At 43.1% G+C, this 18,749-nt stretch overlaps 1 protein-coding gene across 1 annotated transcript in view; it reads left to right on the forward strand.

Annotated features, from left to right (window-relative positions):
- Dnah3 (dynein axonemal heavy chain 3) overlaps positions 1 to 18,749 on the forward strand; it is a 164,820-nt gene that overhangs the window by 33,046 nt on the left and 113,025 nt on the right. The window contains exons 16-22 of the mRNA XM_028867827.2: positions 3,499 to 3,652; positions 4,386 to 4,530; positions 7,102 to 7,313; positions 12,321 to 12,412; positions 13,433 to 13,547; positions 15,964 to 16,080; positions 17,632 to 17,811. Of these exons, the coding sequence (XP_028723660.1) occupies positions 3,499 to 3,652; positions 4,386 to 4,530; positions 7,102 to 7,313; positions 12,321 to 12,412; positions 13,433 to 13,547; positions 15,964 to 16,080; positions 17,632 to 17,811 (1,015 nt within the window). The remainder of the gene's footprint in view (positions 1 to 3,498; positions 3,653 to 4,385; positions 4,531 to 7,101; positions 7,314 to 12,320; positions 12,413 to 13,432; positions 13,548 to 15,963; positions 16,081 to 17,631; positions 17,812 to 18,749) is intronic.

Raw genomic sequence — 18,749 nt, forward strand, 5'->3', positions numbered from 1 at the left:
GGCCACCCAGAAGCTGCGGACACTGGACTAATTAATAGGAAACCATGACATCTTCTTGAAGGCAATGTCCTTCTGAAGCAACTCATTAGCACTGGGGTGCTGGATGAGGAAAGATGAAACTGGATTATATTTTGGCCTGAAGATTGGGGATTTCTTGGAGAGGCAGCTTCAGGCCTTGGTCTGATGGGCCTGGCCAAGTATATCCACTGTACCTGAGTGCTCATCCGCCAGCACCATCTCAGGGTCCACAATAGGTGGTGAACATCCTGTGGTGGTTTGAAAGAAAACGGCCCCCAAAGGGAGTAGCACTATTAGGAGGTGTGGTCTTGTTGGAGAAAGTGTGTCACTGTAGGGATGGGCTTTGAGGTCTCTCTTGCTCAAGCTTCTCTCGGTATGAATGTCAGTTGACTTCCTGTTGCCCTCAAGATGTAGGACTATAAGATATTCTTCCAGCACCATGTCTGCCTGCATGCTGCATGCCCCTGTCATGATGATAATTGACTGAACTCTAAGCAAACCACCTCAATGAAATGTTTTCCTTATAAGAGTTGCTGTGGTCATGGTGTCTCTTCACAGCAATAGAAACCCTAACTAAGACACATCCCATCCTTTGTTGTCTATCTGGACTCCCAGAAGATAGACTTCTCCCTCTGTTCTCCTTATGGTAATGGTCACCCAGGCCATGTGAAGAGGAAGAATGACAAGAAAGGACCAAAGTGGCCAGGCAGTGGTAGCACACGCCTTTAATCCCAGCACCCGGGAGGCAGAGGCAGAAGGATCTCTGTGAGTTCGAGGCCAGCCTGGACTACAGAGTGAGTTCCAGGAAAGGCGCAAAGCTACACAGAGAAACTGTCTCAAAAAATCAAAAAAAGAAAAAAGAAAAAAAAAAGGGACCAAAGTGGCACAGGAGTTGTGATGATAAGGAAGAGGATGAAGCCATACCTCCCAGGGCTGGAGATTGTCTAGTTTTCCAGTTGGCTAATAACACTTTGGGGGAATCAGTGGATCAAAGATGGTTACTTAGATAGGTAAAAGAAAATTAAAGCAGACATCAATTCCTATATATAAATTACATAAACTAGTGCATAATTCAAATAGAAGAGTAACTTGAATGAGGAGATAATGGAATAAAGAGTAGTCTTGACTCATTGGTGGGGTGTGTCTCCCACTCTGTCTCCATATTGATAATGTGAACATAAAAACACAGCTTCTACCTCTCAGGGGATAAGACGAGTTTATTCTGGAACCCAAAGTGAGTGCCCGTGGCTAGGGAGCACAGACTCGGGTTACCCCAGACTCCATGTTCCCATGTGATAACAGTCTGATGAAGCTTTACAGCAGCAGAGAAAAGCAAGTTATAAATCAAGGCATTTTTCGGAATTGGTGGAAACATCAGGTGGTTACAGCAAGAGCAGAGAAATCTGTGCTGTTGGTCCAGGTGCTGACAACGGTCTTAGCGTTTTGGATGGTGAACGTTAGTGATCTGCTAAGCTAATGCATTCCAAAAGGCCTAGTCACAGGATGTTAGGTCAGACACAGAGGTGAGCAGAGAACTAACGATAGACCAGGAGAAGTTATAATTAGACTTTAGACCTGCAATATCTCAACCTCTCCACCATCGCTGAGATTTCAATCAGTTAATCAGCTTTGCAGAGAAGGTTCAGCAAAAGGTAAGGCTCTTTCCAGGGGCTTCCATTCATGATAGCACATCAAAAACTTGACCCTGCAATGTAAAATATCTATTCTTAAATGCCCATAGATATTCATTAAAAAACTGACCATGTTTCAGGACTCATAAAAATAAGGAGCAGAAATTATATAATTGTGTATATTAGATATCTATTGTGACATAATAGAACATAGCATCTTAAAGCAATGGAGGTTTCTCACAGTGTCTTTGGATTAGAACTCCCAAGAGCCACTTAGCTGTATGTCTCTGATACCAAGTCTCCTGTGAAGCTAGAGTCAGAATGCTAGCCCAAGCTGTAGGCTGGTCTGGGGGTCCCGCTAGCTGATGATCCAATTCTGGGCTTGATCCCATGGTTATTAGTAGGGTTGAGCACTTTGCTGGCCCTTGGCTCCCTTCTGGCCACATGAACCTCCCCTCAGGGGAGCTGTTTTCCTTCAAAGTAGGACTGAAAGAGTGAGTAAAAGAGATAGAAATTGGCCTTTCTGTGAACTTTCTTGGAGGGGACAACTCATCCTTTTGCCATATTTTGTTTATAAGAAGTGAATTACCATGTCTAGGCCAAACTCGAGGGAGCCAATTATATAGAATTTGAACCAGGAGGCAGAGATCATAACATACACTGTCTCCCACATGGTGCAATTAGAGATAAAATCCAAACCAAATCACTTGGAAAGTAACTCTCTTAAAGTACCATTAAGAGGAAAAAGAAAGAACATTTAAAATTGTTATAGTAGAATTAAGAATCTAAGAAGATAAGAGCAAAATTTATGGGCTATCACTAACGCTGTACTTGGTGACAAGAACTCTTGCTCATTCAATGAATATTGATTGTTGTCTGTATGTCAGACAATCTGCAACTGCTGGTAACATGTGGAATTAATGAAGAAAATACATATATTTGCATCAATGAGAGCAAATTCTTGTACAGTGATTGTGATAAACCAAGCTCAATTTGGGACAATTTTATATTAACTTCTACTTAGTTATTTAGCTATTAAGTTCATACTTTCTCTTTGTATATATTGACATACAGAGAATTTAAGTGATGTGCCCAAAGACCACATAGCTAATAAATATCAGTAGACATTTGGGCCAAGCACTCCTGGCTCTACATCCTGTCCACTAAACAGTAGATCATCTACCTAAATTGGATAAAGGAAGAAACAAATGGAGACCAGATTTGTTGATCACATGGATGAAGTAGACAGATCTAGAAAGATCTCCCTAATCACTCCAGCTAGAGTGGATAATACAAGGCAGTCTGTTCGCTTTTCTCTGTTTTCCTTACAGCATTTGTTACTATCAGAAGTATCTTTATGGATTTATTCATCTATCTATAATCTGGGAATTGAACCATCTACCTATCCATCCATCCACCCACTCACCAATCCATGCTTCTTGTCTAGATTCCCTCTCAACTAAATTTCATGTTCCAATAGGGTATGGAAATTAATAGCATACTTCACAGATCCTTTTCTGGTGCCTAGTTCTGGGATGTATCAGGCCTCAATAATAAATATCTAATGGTGGAATAAATAAGCATTGTATAAAATACATAACTGAGCATGTACTTACCTGGACAGGAAAAATTTCTAGGCATGTTCAATCACCAATAGGGTCATAGCAGCCTGTCTCCAATAGATGGATCATAGATGCTTTAACCTGTTTTTTTTATTTCTCTTTCTTCGTTTGCTTTTAGATAGATGTAGAGTTTGGGAGTGTCAGAAGAACACATCCCTCCCAGGCTGATAATCTGGAAAGGACAGACAATGGAAATTCAGATGTAATGGGGCTGTCTTCACTTTCAGGTGCTCAGAATTTGAGTCACGACTCGAAGGCTATGGCAAAGAACTGGACACTTTTAGGAAGCGTGAGGTGATGACCACAGAAGAAATGAAGAACAATGTGGAAAAGCTTAATGAACTCTCCAAGAACCTAGATCTTGCACTGACAGAATTTGAGGTTTGGAACTTGTGATGGGAACTTAGGATTCTAAGGTCTGGTCATTCGGGTTCTTTGCTTATGAACATGACACCTGTCGGGGCACACCATTGTTTGCTTGGCCCATTCTCCCACAAATATGTTCAGCTACCTTTTCCACTTAGTGTTTACATTTTATCAGGTGTTCATAAGTTGTGAAGTTACAGAAAGGTAACTGCTTGCACAGGTTGCGTATCCATTATATGCTGAGTTATATGCAAAGGGCTTCATGTGCCCTTTGCATTCATCTCAATGCCTGAATAAACTTCTGCAGCTTGTTATCCCTATGCATGCCCACTTTAGTGGGATAAAAAAGACGTGGAGCCAGTAAGCTACTTTCCCCAAAGGTCAGTTAGCAAGCTGTTTAAACAACAAAACATTGAAGTTCTTCCCTTTGAGGCAAGTTAATGTAAGAAGGCTGGTAAACAGTCATATAAACAAGTAAATTTCACGTAGAAATTATGAAAATGGAGAGGTCTACAGTATGCTGGAAACAAAGATGAAGCAACAAGCATCACATCACAGTTTCCAGTAGCCAGATCTCAAGTACCATGGCCCTCAGAGGCAGCGGAAGGACCTTTCCACTAAGTCTGCCCCACTGAATGAGTGTCTGCCTCCTCCATTTGGCTTTCTCAGTGCTGAGGAAGTTGCCATGGAGGTTTCCAGGGTTCAAGAGAACCACCTATCCAACAGACTGCCTCTCTTTTTCTTACAGTTGATCAACAAGGAAGAAGAACTGTTGGAGAAGGAGAAGAGTTCTTTCCCTCTTCTGCAAACCCTGATGATCAACAAAGTGCCCTTTGAGCAGCTGTGGGTAACAGCCTACGAGTTCAGCACCAAGTCAGAGGAGTGGATGAATGGTAGGCCAAGTTCTAACCCTGCCCGGACAAGGAGGGACGGAGGTGGGGATGATGCCGATCCACCCAGCCAGCTCAGAAATCAGATTTGCTGTTTGGATTCCAGCACTCTGGATTAAGACAGCAACAGTTTATATTTTCTCAATGTAATAACAAGGGGAGACAAGAAACCAAAGAGTGAGATACCTATTTCCAGGTTTAAATCACATCAGCACCCAGAGCCTTTGTCATGGTGATGATTTCAAGAAGAGGAGAGAGACTGAGGACAGCACCTCTGAGATGCTGCATTAAGAAGGGCCAGAGTGCTGCGGACATCTAGAAACTACCCTTCACTCCAGGCTCTGGAGCTGGGGAGGCAATGTGTGGGCAGAATCAACAGAGTACAATAGACACATAAGACAAGGAAGATGAAGGAAAAACCCTGGGTGGCTTTTGAGTTTTTGGTTCTGGCAATTTGGTAGGCCTTGTCTTATTGAACAGAAAAGCAACCAATTTGCTGATGAAAAACTCCTTCAACTTGAATACACTGCAGCCATCCATATGGGAATATTAGTTATTCAGTATGGGTCATATTATATTACAATATAGTATATTGTAAATATTATATACACAATAGAGTATATTATATTATTTTAGTTATTTATACATTATAATTTATATTAGAATATATGATACATAATATGTAGTAAATATGTAATTTATATATTATTGTATTAGGCTATAATATATATTATTATATCAATATGGATTTTAGGAGATGGGCTTAAAGAAGGTGATTTATTGGGAAATAGTTGATTGGATGCCATCTCTGTGCAAGGTATTAAAAAGATAAAATCTGAAACTTTAGTGTTCATTTCTAGGGCTTCGGTACAGTAAGCACAGCTGGATGAATATCTTTACTGAGGTTCTCTGGGGCAATTATGAGTGTTTTCTATTTTAAAACATTTTTTATTCATTCTTTGACAATTTCATATATGAATGTAGTGTGTTTTGGTCAGAATCACTCCTGTTCTCCTCTATTACTGTTTTCTTAAGATGGATTCCTAAGTATAAAATGTCGAAGATCCAAAAGGCATGTTGTGAAAATTAATAAGATTTTAAAAACGATTCTTATGGAGGAAAATCTGACTTTCATGATTGTCTTCCAGAAAAGTGATGTTTTAATTCCTTCTTCCAGCAATTTGCGAGAGTGCCCGTTTCTTACTCTTCACAAACCTAAAGAAGACAGCTTTCAAAGTTGTGTTTGCTGATCAGATGTTTAAAATATTATCTTACTTTCATCTTTTTTTTTCCTTTAAAATGCATTTTTTCCCCATTTGCCATTGAAGTTGAGTGTGTACCGAGAAGCAGAATTCCTTGTGCTACGCCCCCTAGGAAGCTCTCTGAAAGAAGTCCTCCTCTGTGCCAGACTTTGCACCCTGTGGCTCGAGTCACTGCTAAGAGAAGAGGGTTGCTTGTGTAGTTGAGAGGGAACAGTAACTTGGTATCTTAGCCTAAAATTCACCCTGCCTTTAAAGTCACCATTAACTCAGTCAACTGCCAGACAACTCCTCGTCCTGGAAGTGGCTTCTGTTCCAAGTATTCTGCCAGCCCCTACTTTTCCTTGTAAGATTTAATTTTCAGTGATTTGACAAAAACATTGAGTTGCTGAGGCATATTAAGTGAATGGAGTTGCCGTTGGTCTAGGCGACCCTGGGGAGTTGGAGGGTGTTTATGAGTCAGTTAGCTATACCATAATGTAGGAAGTAATGCTGGTCTAGAACGTTCCAACAGGAAGTAATGCATTACCATGAGAACATGGGGAGATTTGGGCTGAATGTGAAAGCCAATGCTAAAAACTCCCTACCAAAAAAAAAAGGAGGAGGGACTAATATTTTGAAGTATTTTTAAAAGTGTCATTTATTTCAAATGTATGTGTTGTGGGGGAGCCTCTCACTGAGCCTGGAGTTCCCCATCTTGACTAGGCTGGCTGGCCAGAGAGCCTCCACAATCTACGGTCTCTCCCACCTCAGTGCTGTTACACTCACATAATATTTCCCCAGCTTGGTTTGTTTGTTTTAACATGGTGCTGGGGACCCAAACTCAGGCCCTCAGTTTAGCCACTGAGCCTATACTCTCTATTTCTTTTTCTCTTTCCTTGTTTACTAATTTCAAACTTATGTTAATTATAATATTATATATTATCCTCCCAGAACTCTAGAGGGCTCCCATCCCCGAACTGTTAGGTTACAACGCATTGAAATCCTTTTAATACTGCTGACATGGCATTCAACACTAGTCAGAAGGACCAATCCCTGCGCGTGCCCACACTCTATGCCCAGCGTGAAGTTTGCTGTTTGATTTATACCTTCTCACACTGACTCCAGTCACCCTTCCAGGAGTCTGTTGTTGCCGTGTATGGCGGATGACAGTGTGGAGGCCTGGGCAAGGCTCTAGGGCCTAAGCAGAGGCCAGTAGATCCAGGCCCAGTCCCGGAGCCTGAGCTCATTTTCTCAACTGGCACCCACTCTCAAGTCCGGGAAATTAATGCAGGCCGAGACACTCCATCCTCGTCTGAACTTCCCTTTGTTCCAGGCCCGCTCTATTTGCTGAATGCTGAGGAAATCGCGGAGGAGATTGGGAATATGTGGAGGACGACGTACAAGTTGACCAAGACCTTGCTTGATATGCCTGCCCCCAAGCGCTTAGCTGAGAACGTCAAGTTGAAGATTGAGAAGTTCAAGCAGCACATACCCATCCTCAACATCGCCTGCAACCCCGGCATGAAGGATCGGCACTGGCAGCAGGTTCTTGTCACCCCCTGTGTGGTCCGGCCTGCCCCATCCTGGGGACCCTAGGAAAGCAGGAAATGAAAATCTACTTGAGGCCAAGGAGGTTATAATTGGCATGTTGGATTTCAGGAAGGGAATAGGTGGATCCCTTCCTGAAATGGGATGAGCTTCCTGTCTCATGACCAGGTCGATCCTTTCGGTTGGACCCCCACTTCTGGTGTGTAAATATTCTAACACAGTGGTTACAGTCACACTGGGAAAGCTTTGATTTGCTCCTCCAGCATCGTCCTGTCCCCCCACCCCCCACCCCACCCCACCCCACCCCATGTGCCTCCCCCCTTTCTCTGAGACCTTGCAAATGATCCAAGATGATTCTTGTGCAGGCTGCCTTTGGTGTAGAGTTTTCTGGTCAAACAGGATAGGTTTTTGAAAGAGTTTGGCACATTGGGTGTGGTGACACATTCCCATTAGTCCAGCATTTGAGAAGCTGAGACAGGCTACATAGTAGATTCCAGGCTAGCCTGGGCTACAGAATGAGGCCTGTCTCAAACAAACAAACAAACACACACACAAACACACAAAGAAGTAAGTTGCACTCTTTAAGCTCCGTAAGCCTATAAATTAGAACAGTAAATATTCTCTCTAAAATTAGTTAGGCTTTTCGTAAGCAGGAAAGTGCGAGGGTGACAAGTGTGGTGTGAACACGAAGCACGAGAAAGGAAGGCTTGCTGTGTTTCGAAAGAGTTGTCACATTCAAATGGCCTTGAAATGCCCTCTACCAGGGAGCTGCTATGTGGAGTGGCAAGGTGGCCGGCTTGCCATGGGCAGATTCCTCTCTAAGGACTATGCATGAGATTGAGGTCACGACCCCTGAAAGAAGCCAGTCTCCCAACACACATCACATTTGGTGAACCCCCCAAGCTGGTGGCAAGGAGCATATTGATCGCCACAGAAAGACAGGGTCTTGAGTGGCTCGGGTCTGCAGGGAGGAGCCGTCTTCAATTCTGGAGTAAAGCAGGAGACCCAGGACCCCAGCAAGGGTCGGGATGCTGTGCAGGAAGGCAGGTGACAGGTCATCACGTGGGCCTCTACCCTAAAGGGAATCTGCAAAGGGCTTCTGGCCTTATGGATGCTCCTGGGGCTTCTATCCCCATGGATGTTAATAACCTAGACCTTTGATCTATGTGGGGAGCTAAGAATGTTGGGATTTGGGGATGTTGGGTGGACAGGTGACTTCTTAAAAATCTTTTTTTTTTTTTTTTTTTTTTTTTTTTTTGAGACAGGGTTTCTCTGTGTAGCTTTGGAGCCTTTCCTGGAACTCACTCTGTAGCCCAGGCTGGCCTTGAATTTACAGAGATCCACCTGCCTCTGCCTTCCGAGTACTGGGATTAAAGGTATGTGCCATCACCACCCGGCGACAGGTGACTTCTTAGAGGGCCAAGTTTATCCTTGAGATGGCACTTTTCAAAGTGTTTTCATCAACATTTAAAGAACACTCCTTAGGGCCAAGGATGTAGCTCAGTCACAGAGTGCTTGTCTAACAGTGCGAGCCTCTAAATTGGAGCCCCAGCAACTTAAAAATATTATCCATAATTTCTTTAAAATAGCACTCCAGGGGTCTCCATGCCTTCCCTCTGGTGCTTCCTCTGGCATCCTGCTGTCCTCCTGTGTAAGCACTAACACACCCCCACCCCCCAAACCCCCGGCATTCTTAGTTCTCATCCTTCTTAAATCTTTCCATGGGCCACTTAGACAAATATGCCCTAGACTTAGAACTGAGTAATGATCTCAGCTCAGGCACAAGGTCCCAGACATTGTATCGCACACTTTATTTGAATTCTCCCATTTCATCTAACAAAAACTCTTTGAAATAGGGACTGTGGTTATCTCCAGTCCATAGGCAGAAAAACTGAGAATTGGAAAGATGAAGTAAGTTGTCCTATAGCCAGTCAGTGGACCAGGAGGGAGCTGGAATCCAGTTCTGTTTGGCTTAAACAGAACAAATGACAGGAGAGCCCCTGAGGAGTGAGGAGGACAACAGGCAGAAGGAACAGTGGATCCAACCCAACGGTAGAATGCAGCCCCCAGGAAGAAGGAAGGAGTCTCTAAAGCATGCATCCAATCAGCCTAGCAGACAAGAAAGGACAGGTGTCACCAGATACACTAGGGGCTGTCCCCACTTCAGGCCCCAGACCTGTGACAGCCCCAAGGCTGGCAAAGCCAAGATCTGCCCTAATGGGTCCCCTCGAGAAACCCATTTACACAGATCCTGTTCTGGTTAAAAGGCTCTAAAAACTAAGCCACCAGTTACCCCTCAAGGCCTGAGGGCAGATCTGGGATCCTAGGACAGCTGGGCTGTGGTTGCCAGCCATTTGAACTGACTCAACAAAAAAAAAAAATGGTGCCTTGTGTTGGGGTCATAGACTTTACAGATCCCAACAAGGTATTGCTGTTTGGGTTTAAAACAAGTTTGGACAAGGAAACACACAGCCAGTGCTATGGACCCAAGCCGGCCCAAAAGCTCAGAGGGCGCTGAGAACAGAACCAGCTGAACAGAACCTAAGCCGGTCCAAAAGCTCAGAGGGCGCTGTCCCTAAGAACAGAACCAGCTGTACACAAGTGCTAATGCTTCTAGCAGCCACACTTTAAGACTGCAACTTTTGTCTTTGTCTTTGTCTTTTCTTTATTCCTTCCTTCCTTCCTTCCTTCCTTCCTTCCTTCCTTCCTTCCTATCTTTTTTGTGGCAGTGGGGTTTGAGCCTAGGAGCTTGCACGTGTGAGGTGAGTGCCCTTCCATTAAGCTGTGTTCCCAGCCCAGCCATATTTTCTAAAGTAAAAGGAAATAAGTAAACAGGTTTTATAGACACGTGCTGTCTAAACTAGTACACATCATTTATGTATCCATCAGCTTTGAAATCAGTAGTGTGAAGTATTTGGCGCTATATTCAGAACAAACCTCAATTCATTCGAGCCATGTTTGCGAGGCTTAGAGGCCATAAGGAACGAGTGTCTCCACAGACAGCATTGCTCCAGGATCTTAAAATTAGAGAAACAAATGCCTTGTCAATATTTAATTTTAAAAGAAAAAGAATTAAAAAAAATCCTGCCAATCTCCAAGTCCTCGCTGTGAGCCAGTTGCGATGCTGAGGGATTTATGTAAGCGTGCTTTAGCCCCAGAGATAGTCAGTGTGTTACTGTATTTTAATGTATAAAAGAATAAATGCGCCAGCAAGATGGGTCAGCAGGGAAAGGAATTGGCCACCAAGCATGACAGCCTGAGTTCATTGCCCAGGACCCACATGTCAGAAGGAGAGAGGCAATTCCTGCAAAGTTGTCCTCTGACCTCCCCATGTGTGTTATGATATCCAGGTGCCTGTGAGACACACACACACACACACACACACACACACACACACACACACAGAAAAAAAAAAAAAAAAAAAAAAAAAAAAAAAAAAAAAAACACAAGATAGACAGATAGACAGATAGACAGATAAGTAGGTAGTAGATATTTTCAATAATAGTGAAAGGTCAAGGCTGCCACTTGTGCGGCTTGTGTTCTGCAGAAATTCTGCCAAATACTACCTTTGTCCAGAGCTGTTCAGTGTATGACACAGACAGCTGTATATAGAGGACCTGTAAGAGACATTAGAGTTTGGAGAATAATATTTATTAGAGTCGGAATTGGATCCAAATCCTAATTCTGCTATTTCTTAACTTGATGGTCTTAGACAAGATGTTTCCAGTTCAGATTCTTTAGCTGTGAAGTGGGATTAACACATAAGCTGTGCTCTTTGTGGTACTAGGAGACTAAAATAAGTGTGAGAAGCTCTTGAAACAATATGGTTCTTAGTAAGCCCCAAATAACTGCTCATTATTTTTAGTTTATTACCATACTGATCCTCCAGAGGTCCCCAGAACCCAGATTGGAAGCTATTCAAGTTCTATGATTTAGTCAGGCTTTTCCTCCATGAATACTTATTGATGTCTACCAAATGTCAGGTGCCAAGGACACGAGGTAAGACAGAGTGTGACATGGCACCCACACTCTTTTCTGCTCTGGTGTTTTCTAGTCCTCTGGCAGCCAAATGGAGGTAAAACTCATCAATAGATTTTTTTTTTCATACAGACACTCATTCCTGCTTCAGCCCCCATCTTTAGCATGGGTGACCCTGGTGCTACCTAGGTCTTTCAGGAGCTTCCCTCAGAGCTTCCTTGGGGGTGTTTGTACTGAAGAGGTGAGCCTGGGCGAGTGTCACATCAGTGGGATGGAGACCCTGACAAGTAGCCCCCTGATGTGGATGGGAGCTCTTCTTTATTCTGTTGTGTTTTGAGCAGTACTGGGAATTAAACCTAGGGACACGCTGTGCCATTAATCATCTTTCACTTTTAATTTTGAGTCTCCCTATGCTGGCCAAGCCGGCCTTGAACTCACTTTGTAGCCTAGGCAGGGCCAGAAATTATGATTCTGCTTCCTCAGACTCCTGAGTAGGCAGGATCACAAGCCCAGCATGGGAGCACTTTTGAAAGGGAATCCTTCTTATTCCTCAGCTCAGAGCACTGGAGAGTGTATCTGACAGATAGACAGACAGACAGACACGACACACACACACTCAGCAAATACTCACTACAGCTTGAATCACAGAGGAGCTTTCCATAGGCCCTTGAAGCATAACTGAGGCTCTGTTCTGGTCATTGGGATGCTCAGGAATTGATTGGGAGACAAACTTGGAAGAACCAGATACAGTGTGGCTCTGCAACAGCCCTCTGAACCCTCAGATCCACAGTGTCAGACTCAGCAACCATGTGGTCATTTCATTGAGTACTAGTTAGTTAAAACTAATTGAACACAAAAATTCAGTTCATCCCTCGCATTAGCCCCAGTTTAGCACTCAACTGCCTCCTGGGACTAGTGGCTACAATGCTGGACAGTGCAGACAATGACATTCCCCATCCTTACCGAGGTTCCGCTGGACAGTGCTACCTTCCACAACTGCCCCTCATCTCCGTCCTTTCTTTGCAGATCAGTGAGATTGTTGGCTATGAGATAAAGCCCACAGAGACAACGTGCCTCGCGAACATGCTGGAATTTGGATTCGGCAAATTTGTTGAAAGGTAAGGGTTATCCCTCATTCTAGACAGGTTTTGGTTCAGGGGGTCACTGTGATTGAAAATATCAATGACTCCCACTTGGGCTGACAATACCCAAGTGGCTATTTCTTTTCCTGCTGTAGAGTTGGAACTAGAAAGAGTAAGGGATGTTATTTCAAAGGGAAACTAAAAACAAATTCTTTCTGGGAACCTGAGACTCTGCCCAACTCTTAGAACTTGGAACAAACCACTCAGCCTTCATGGGCCTGTTTCCTCTTAAACAGCAAACTAGGATGACCTCCAGCTACTAAGATCCATGAAGCACACTGTGATGAACGATCTCTTTGTTTTCTCCATCCCCAAATGCCCTGGGATTCTAGGGTGATCATTTGTATTATCTGAATGGCTGTGTTTATTTCTGTTTGTTTTGGGGGTGAGCAAGTGTGTTTGTGAGTGGGAGGTACAAATGTGGGGGGGTGTGCATGCATGTGTGTTATGTGAAGTGGAGGCCAGATGACACCCTGGCTGTCATTCCTTAGGAGCCAAGTAAGTTAGGCTGCTGAAAACTTATTTTTCATAGTTTTGGGGTCCTGGAGTCCATGACTATGGACTAGTCTTCTTGAAGGCCTCTCTCCTTGGCATATAGATGGCCACCTTTCCCTTGTGTCTTCACATGCTCTTGATTTCTGTGTGATTGCCATCAACTCTTCCTATAAGAACACCAGTCCTGCTGGATTAGGCTCAGCCTCCATGGCTTCATTTTAACATAATCACCTCATTAAACACCCTTCGAACATAGTCACATTTTGAATGGTTGGGGATTAGAACTTCAGTGGGAATTTTGGAGAAACACTCAACTTATAAAGAGCCCCAAAAGACAACAGTACTCAGAACAGGAAATCCATTGGAAGTAGCTGGCAAACCTTAGAGAAAACATTTTGTTGAAATTAAAGCTTTTGGAAATCTCTTAAGACTGAACTGAAATTCCTCCTCAGGTATCTGCCACTGCCTGTTGATGTTGGTGTTGGTGTGTTCTCTCCTCAGGCTGGAGCCCATTGGTGCAGCTGCCAGCAAGGAATACTCTCTGGAGAAAAACTTGGAGAAGATGAAGTCAGACTGGGTCAACATGACGTTCAGTTTCGTGAAGTACAGGGACACTGTGAGTCAGTCCAGTGGTAACTCCCTGAAAGCAGCCCTGTGTGTAATGTAGTAGATACAGACATGATTCTATATGCAACAGACCTCATAGAAGAATAACCCTCTGCATGGGTATTGCCTCTGCCTGCCTGTCCTCCATCATCCTTGCTCTCACACTCCACTGGAGCCATATATCTCAAAATCAAAGGGTCTTTTGACCTAGTGCAAAGGAATGGAGTGAGTCTCCTGAATTAACATGTCTCAAGAAGAACACAGGCTTGTGTAACTGTGCATACACACACACACACACACACACACACACACACACACACACACACACACACACCAACTCAGGTCCTTCAGAAGCAGGACAACAACACATTTTACTTCTTAAATTTTAATGCGTACAGGAATTCCTTCAGGACCTCTTTCAACTAATTTGTGGGGATGAGAGTGGGGTCTGGGGTTCTCCAGAACTAGCAAATTCCCAGACACTTACAAACCAGTTTGAATTGTAAGGGTGTGGATTGCTTTATTTTCATGGGTGTTTGCAGATAGATAGGAGTTTGTGCAATGAATGTGGAGGTACATTTGCTTGGATAACCCCAGGGTCTAGTTTGGTCTTGTGGTGAAGCATAGAGTAGATATGGGAACTGCTGCCCAGTTCATTGTGGAGGGCACAGGTAGATATTCACATACTGCTCCCCATTCACACCTGGAACAGCATCCCAAATGCTAACTGCACAGCAGAATCATTTGGGATACTTAAAAAGAAAATCACAATAGATTTTTTTCCCTGCTCTCCCACCTTCTGGGTGCCTGAACATCTGTCTGCACTTGCCCTCCTGGCTTTCTTTTCCGTAGCACTGGAGATTGAACTTGGGGCTCTGTTCTTGTTGGGAAAGCACTCTGCCATGTGACCACACCCCCAGCACTCCATTTTTAGAATGTTCAACATAGAACCAAAACCCTGGAGCTCTGAGCACATCCCTTCTCTCTGAACAATGTATCATCCTCCTCCTGTGACTTTTTTCTCTCTTTGATTTTGATGGTCACAAGGCCTTGGTTTCACCCTTGGATAGGAACCATCCAGGAGTCAGTCAGAGGCAGGAGAACTGGAGGCAAATGAGTTAATTACCAGGTCTTTCCCAACAAGGCAAAGTGTCATGTGTTCCTTAAGCTTGGAGATGTGCATTCTGACTGGGCCAGACACTGCTCTAGAGGCTGCTGGGCTGTGATGAAGAGTTCAGCTATGGACCTATGAGCAGGTTCATTAGTCCTGATTTACCTTCAAAGTTTATGGCTGAAGTCGCTACCAACAAAAAGCAATAGCGAAATGAAAGTGAAGACTCCAGTCTATGAAGAGCTAGTCGTGCTTTTCAGACACACTGAGGAAAGATAGACAGAAGAATACATCCTAGGCCAGATTCAGTCCATATCTGCAATTGCATCATCTATATCTGTGTCTACATCTATGTCTGCAAGCTTGAAGGAAGTAAAGTCAAAGCAAGCAAGACCAGATTTGCTGTAGGTGGCAGACTATCAGCAGTCTATCTGCCACAATGGCTGAGGGAAAGTGTACAACCCATAGGAACTGACTGCAGATGCAATACTCTTACATGATAGCAAGATAGAACTCACCGAATGTATAAGACAGAAAAACTGGAGTTACAGGTCTATGTACTTTTATCATGTGACCACACATAGAACAAGCAAGCAAAGCTTTGTTTACAAGGGGATTAAATGTAATTAACCTAATAAGTATGTCCTGTTAGTAGACAGTTAAAGAGAACTCATGAATTGAAATTTAAAAAAATCTTTGAATTTCATCTTAAAATAACTACAAGAACACCTATTATTGGCTACAGTACATGAACCTAGGTAGTACCCATGGATTGGAAGCTGATGTTCCCTGAGGGAGCCTGGAAAGCAAATGGTCAGAGAGGTAGGAAACTGGGGAAGGGGACTGTCTTTCCCCCAACAGACTCGAGGTCTGGGTTAGGTTGATTTCTGCAAATAAGTCAAACAGTAAAATGTTTCTTTTGTTTTGTTTCATTTTGTTTATTGAGACAGATCTTATGAAGTAGCCCAGGCTGGCCTCAAACTCATGTGTCCCTCCAGCTTCAGCCTTCAGAGTGCTGAGATGACAGACATTCCCCCACTGCTCCTGTCTGACAATGAGTATTTTAGTAACCAATGTGAGCCAGGTGCATTGTGCTTCAGAGGCTGAAGTGGGAACATCTGTATTGAGACCCTGTCTCAAAATAAATAAATAAATAAATAAATAAATAAATAAATAAATAAATAAATAAATATCTTATGATGAAAAAGTCTTATGAGACATAGACGCCTTCTGGAACTCTCATGGATAATGGCATAGGCAAGGCAAATGGGTCTCATGATTTTGACTTTGACTGGGTGGGCATCTTTATTGGCAGGATACAAGCATCTTGTGTGCGGTTGATGACATTCAACTGCTACTCGATGATCACGTGATAAAGACTCAGACAATGTGTGGCTCTGCATTCATCAAGCCAATAGAAGCAGAATGTCGGGTAAGAAAACAGCCATTGTATATCTTGTTGTGGCCTATTAGGTCTCAGTTTCTCAGAGGAGGGGTGGGGTTCTCAAGTTCAATGGAAAAATAAACTTCCCTTTCCCTGAATGGACGAACGAAAGGAGGAATGAACACAAGACGGAGAGCAGTAATGGTACAATTAAGATCATGGCTTCCCGAGCCGCTGAAGCAGTCTGCTGAAGGAGAAGATGAGGCTTGAATATGTCAAACAAAAATATATTTGCCAAGTATTTTATAGTCTATAGTAATCTAGAATGTAACTAGAGTTTTCCTGCCTTGCCCATAGTCAGGACAAATCTTTGTCACCCGCCAGTCCCACAGCTGCTCAGACCCAACCAAGTAAACACAGAGACTTATATTGCTTACAAACTGTATGGCCGCGGCAGGCTTCTTGCTAACTGTTCTTATAGCTTAAATTAATCCATTTCCATAAATCTATACCTTGCCACGTGGCTTGTGGCTTACCTGCATCTTCACATGCTGCTTGTCATGGCGGCAGCTGGCAGTGACTCCTTCTGCCTTCCTGTTCTTTCTTTTCTCCTCTCTGTTAGTCCTGCCTATACTTCCTGTCTGGCTATTGGCCAATCAGTGTTTTATTTATATAGAGAGATATCCACAGCACTAGAATATGAGCCACATGACCCTAAGAGTTTAGCCCCCCTTAATCATTGTCTGTAGAAGTGAGATAGGTAGGGAGGTGGAAAATGTCTTAGGGGTAGAGCTCAAGGGAAAAAGAAAAAGTGCCATAGGCCTCCTGGGTCCAGACCTCTGGGTCTGTATTCTGGTTCTGCCTTCACTGTTAGCTGTGTGACCTTGGGAAGCTATTTGAACTATTGTGTTCAGAGTCTGCATCTGTAAACGTGAGGTTTGTTAATATCTCCATTACATTTTGTGTGTGTGTGTGTGTGTGTGTGTGTGTGTGTGTGTGTGACTTGTGGAAACTAGAGGATAGTCTTGAGCAGCAATCTTCTTGGTTTTGTTTTTGAGACAAGCACTCTCACCAGTCAAGCAGGCTGGGTGGACTGGCCAGCCAGCTCCAGAGACCTGCCTGTCTCCACCTCTCCAGCACTGGGGTTACAAGCTTATGTCACTACACCCAGTTTGTTGTTGTTGTTTGTTTGTTTTAACCTGAGTTCTGGTATAGAGGAAAGAACTTTATCAATTTAGCTATCTCTCCAACCCACATAGATTTATTAATATCTCATAAGGTAGTTGAATTAAATTGCTTTCATATATGTATATAATGGTATATATATATAAAGTTCCCTGATCATCACTCATCAAAGAATAAGCTTTATTATTGTTATCTAACTAAAATGTGAGCTTCACAAGGCGAAAGACTCTTTGTTTCATTATATCCATATTCCCTGAAACTGTAGCCACATGAGATACATTTCAATAAGTATTTTTTAAACAAGTGAATGGTGAGTCAATGAATCAATGAATCCATCCATCTGTGTGCTCACTCACTGGTGTGTGCTGCAGAGCGGCAGGTTACTGATTCAGATGTGGAATTCTACATTCACAGAAATGGGAAGAAAAGCTAGTTCGGGTACAGGAAAATTTGGATGCCTGGTTAAAATGCCAAGTCACTTGGCTGTACCTGGAACCAATCTTCAGCTCAGAGGACATCATAGCCCAGATGCCAACAGAGGGCAAGAAATTTGGCACTGTGGATTCTTACTGGAAAACACTTATGACTCAGGCGGTGAGTTTTATCTCTTGCATCTCACCAGCAAAAAATATTATCATGGTACATTGTGTCTATGTCCCTTGAAACTACAAGTGAAATTTAAATTTGACATTTTATATCATTGTTGTAATTTATTAAAACTTCAAATATGGAAATATGGATAGGGAAAGGAGAAAGTTTTTGAAACCTTACCTCCCTGGAGATAACTCTTAGCAGTTGACATTATTTAGCTATCATGTCTAATGAGATAAAAGACCTTGTTAAAGAGCAATGCAGTACCATTTTCATAGGTTGGTATCCTTTTAGATTTCAAATAGTGGTGCATACTGATACTCAGTTATTTAATGGGGTTTTTTTTTTGGCAAATATGATGACTCAGATATGATCTTAGAAGTCAGAAAATATTTGAGAAGAACAACATGATTTCCACTTTTTTACAACTCTGTTATGAGGTGCACAGGCTTGAATAAACAAAAGCTGTCATGTATGCACACGGTGTGTAGACAATAGGGAGCAATACACTTTTCTGGGAGTGTCAAGGAGAACTCCAAAGCAGGTGACAGTAGAACCAAGCCTGGAAGGATGAGTTACACATGTGTAAGGTGTATCTCCTGAGAGGATATATTTTTCCCTTTTTGAAAAACTCAAATTGTGGTACACGATCAGAGAATTTATCTCAATGAAGTATATCTGTTTGGATTACTTGTGGTCTGGATTCTAGGGGTGAGGTATGGGGGGCAGTTATAAGACCCAGCCAGTGGAGCAGATTTTACATTAGTTATCCTTCTTTGGTTGCACATAATAGAAACCCACTAAGTGTAAGCCAAGAAAAATCATTGGGTCATTCATACAGCACAAGGACAGAAGTGTAGCCAGGCCTCCCAAGGGTCAACAGAGAGCCAAGGAAGCCTTCTGGAGCTCACAAGTACTCTTTTTATACTCTTGCTGATACT

The sequence above is a fragment of the Peromyscus leucopus genome, chromosome 1 (genome assembly GCF_004664715.2).
Source record: "Peromyscus leucopus breed LL Stock chromosome 1, UCI_PerLeu_2.1, whole genome shotgun sequence".
Taxonomy (NCBI): Eukaryota; Metazoa; Chordata; class Mammalia; order Rodentia; family Cricetidae; genus Peromyscus; species Peromyscus leucopus.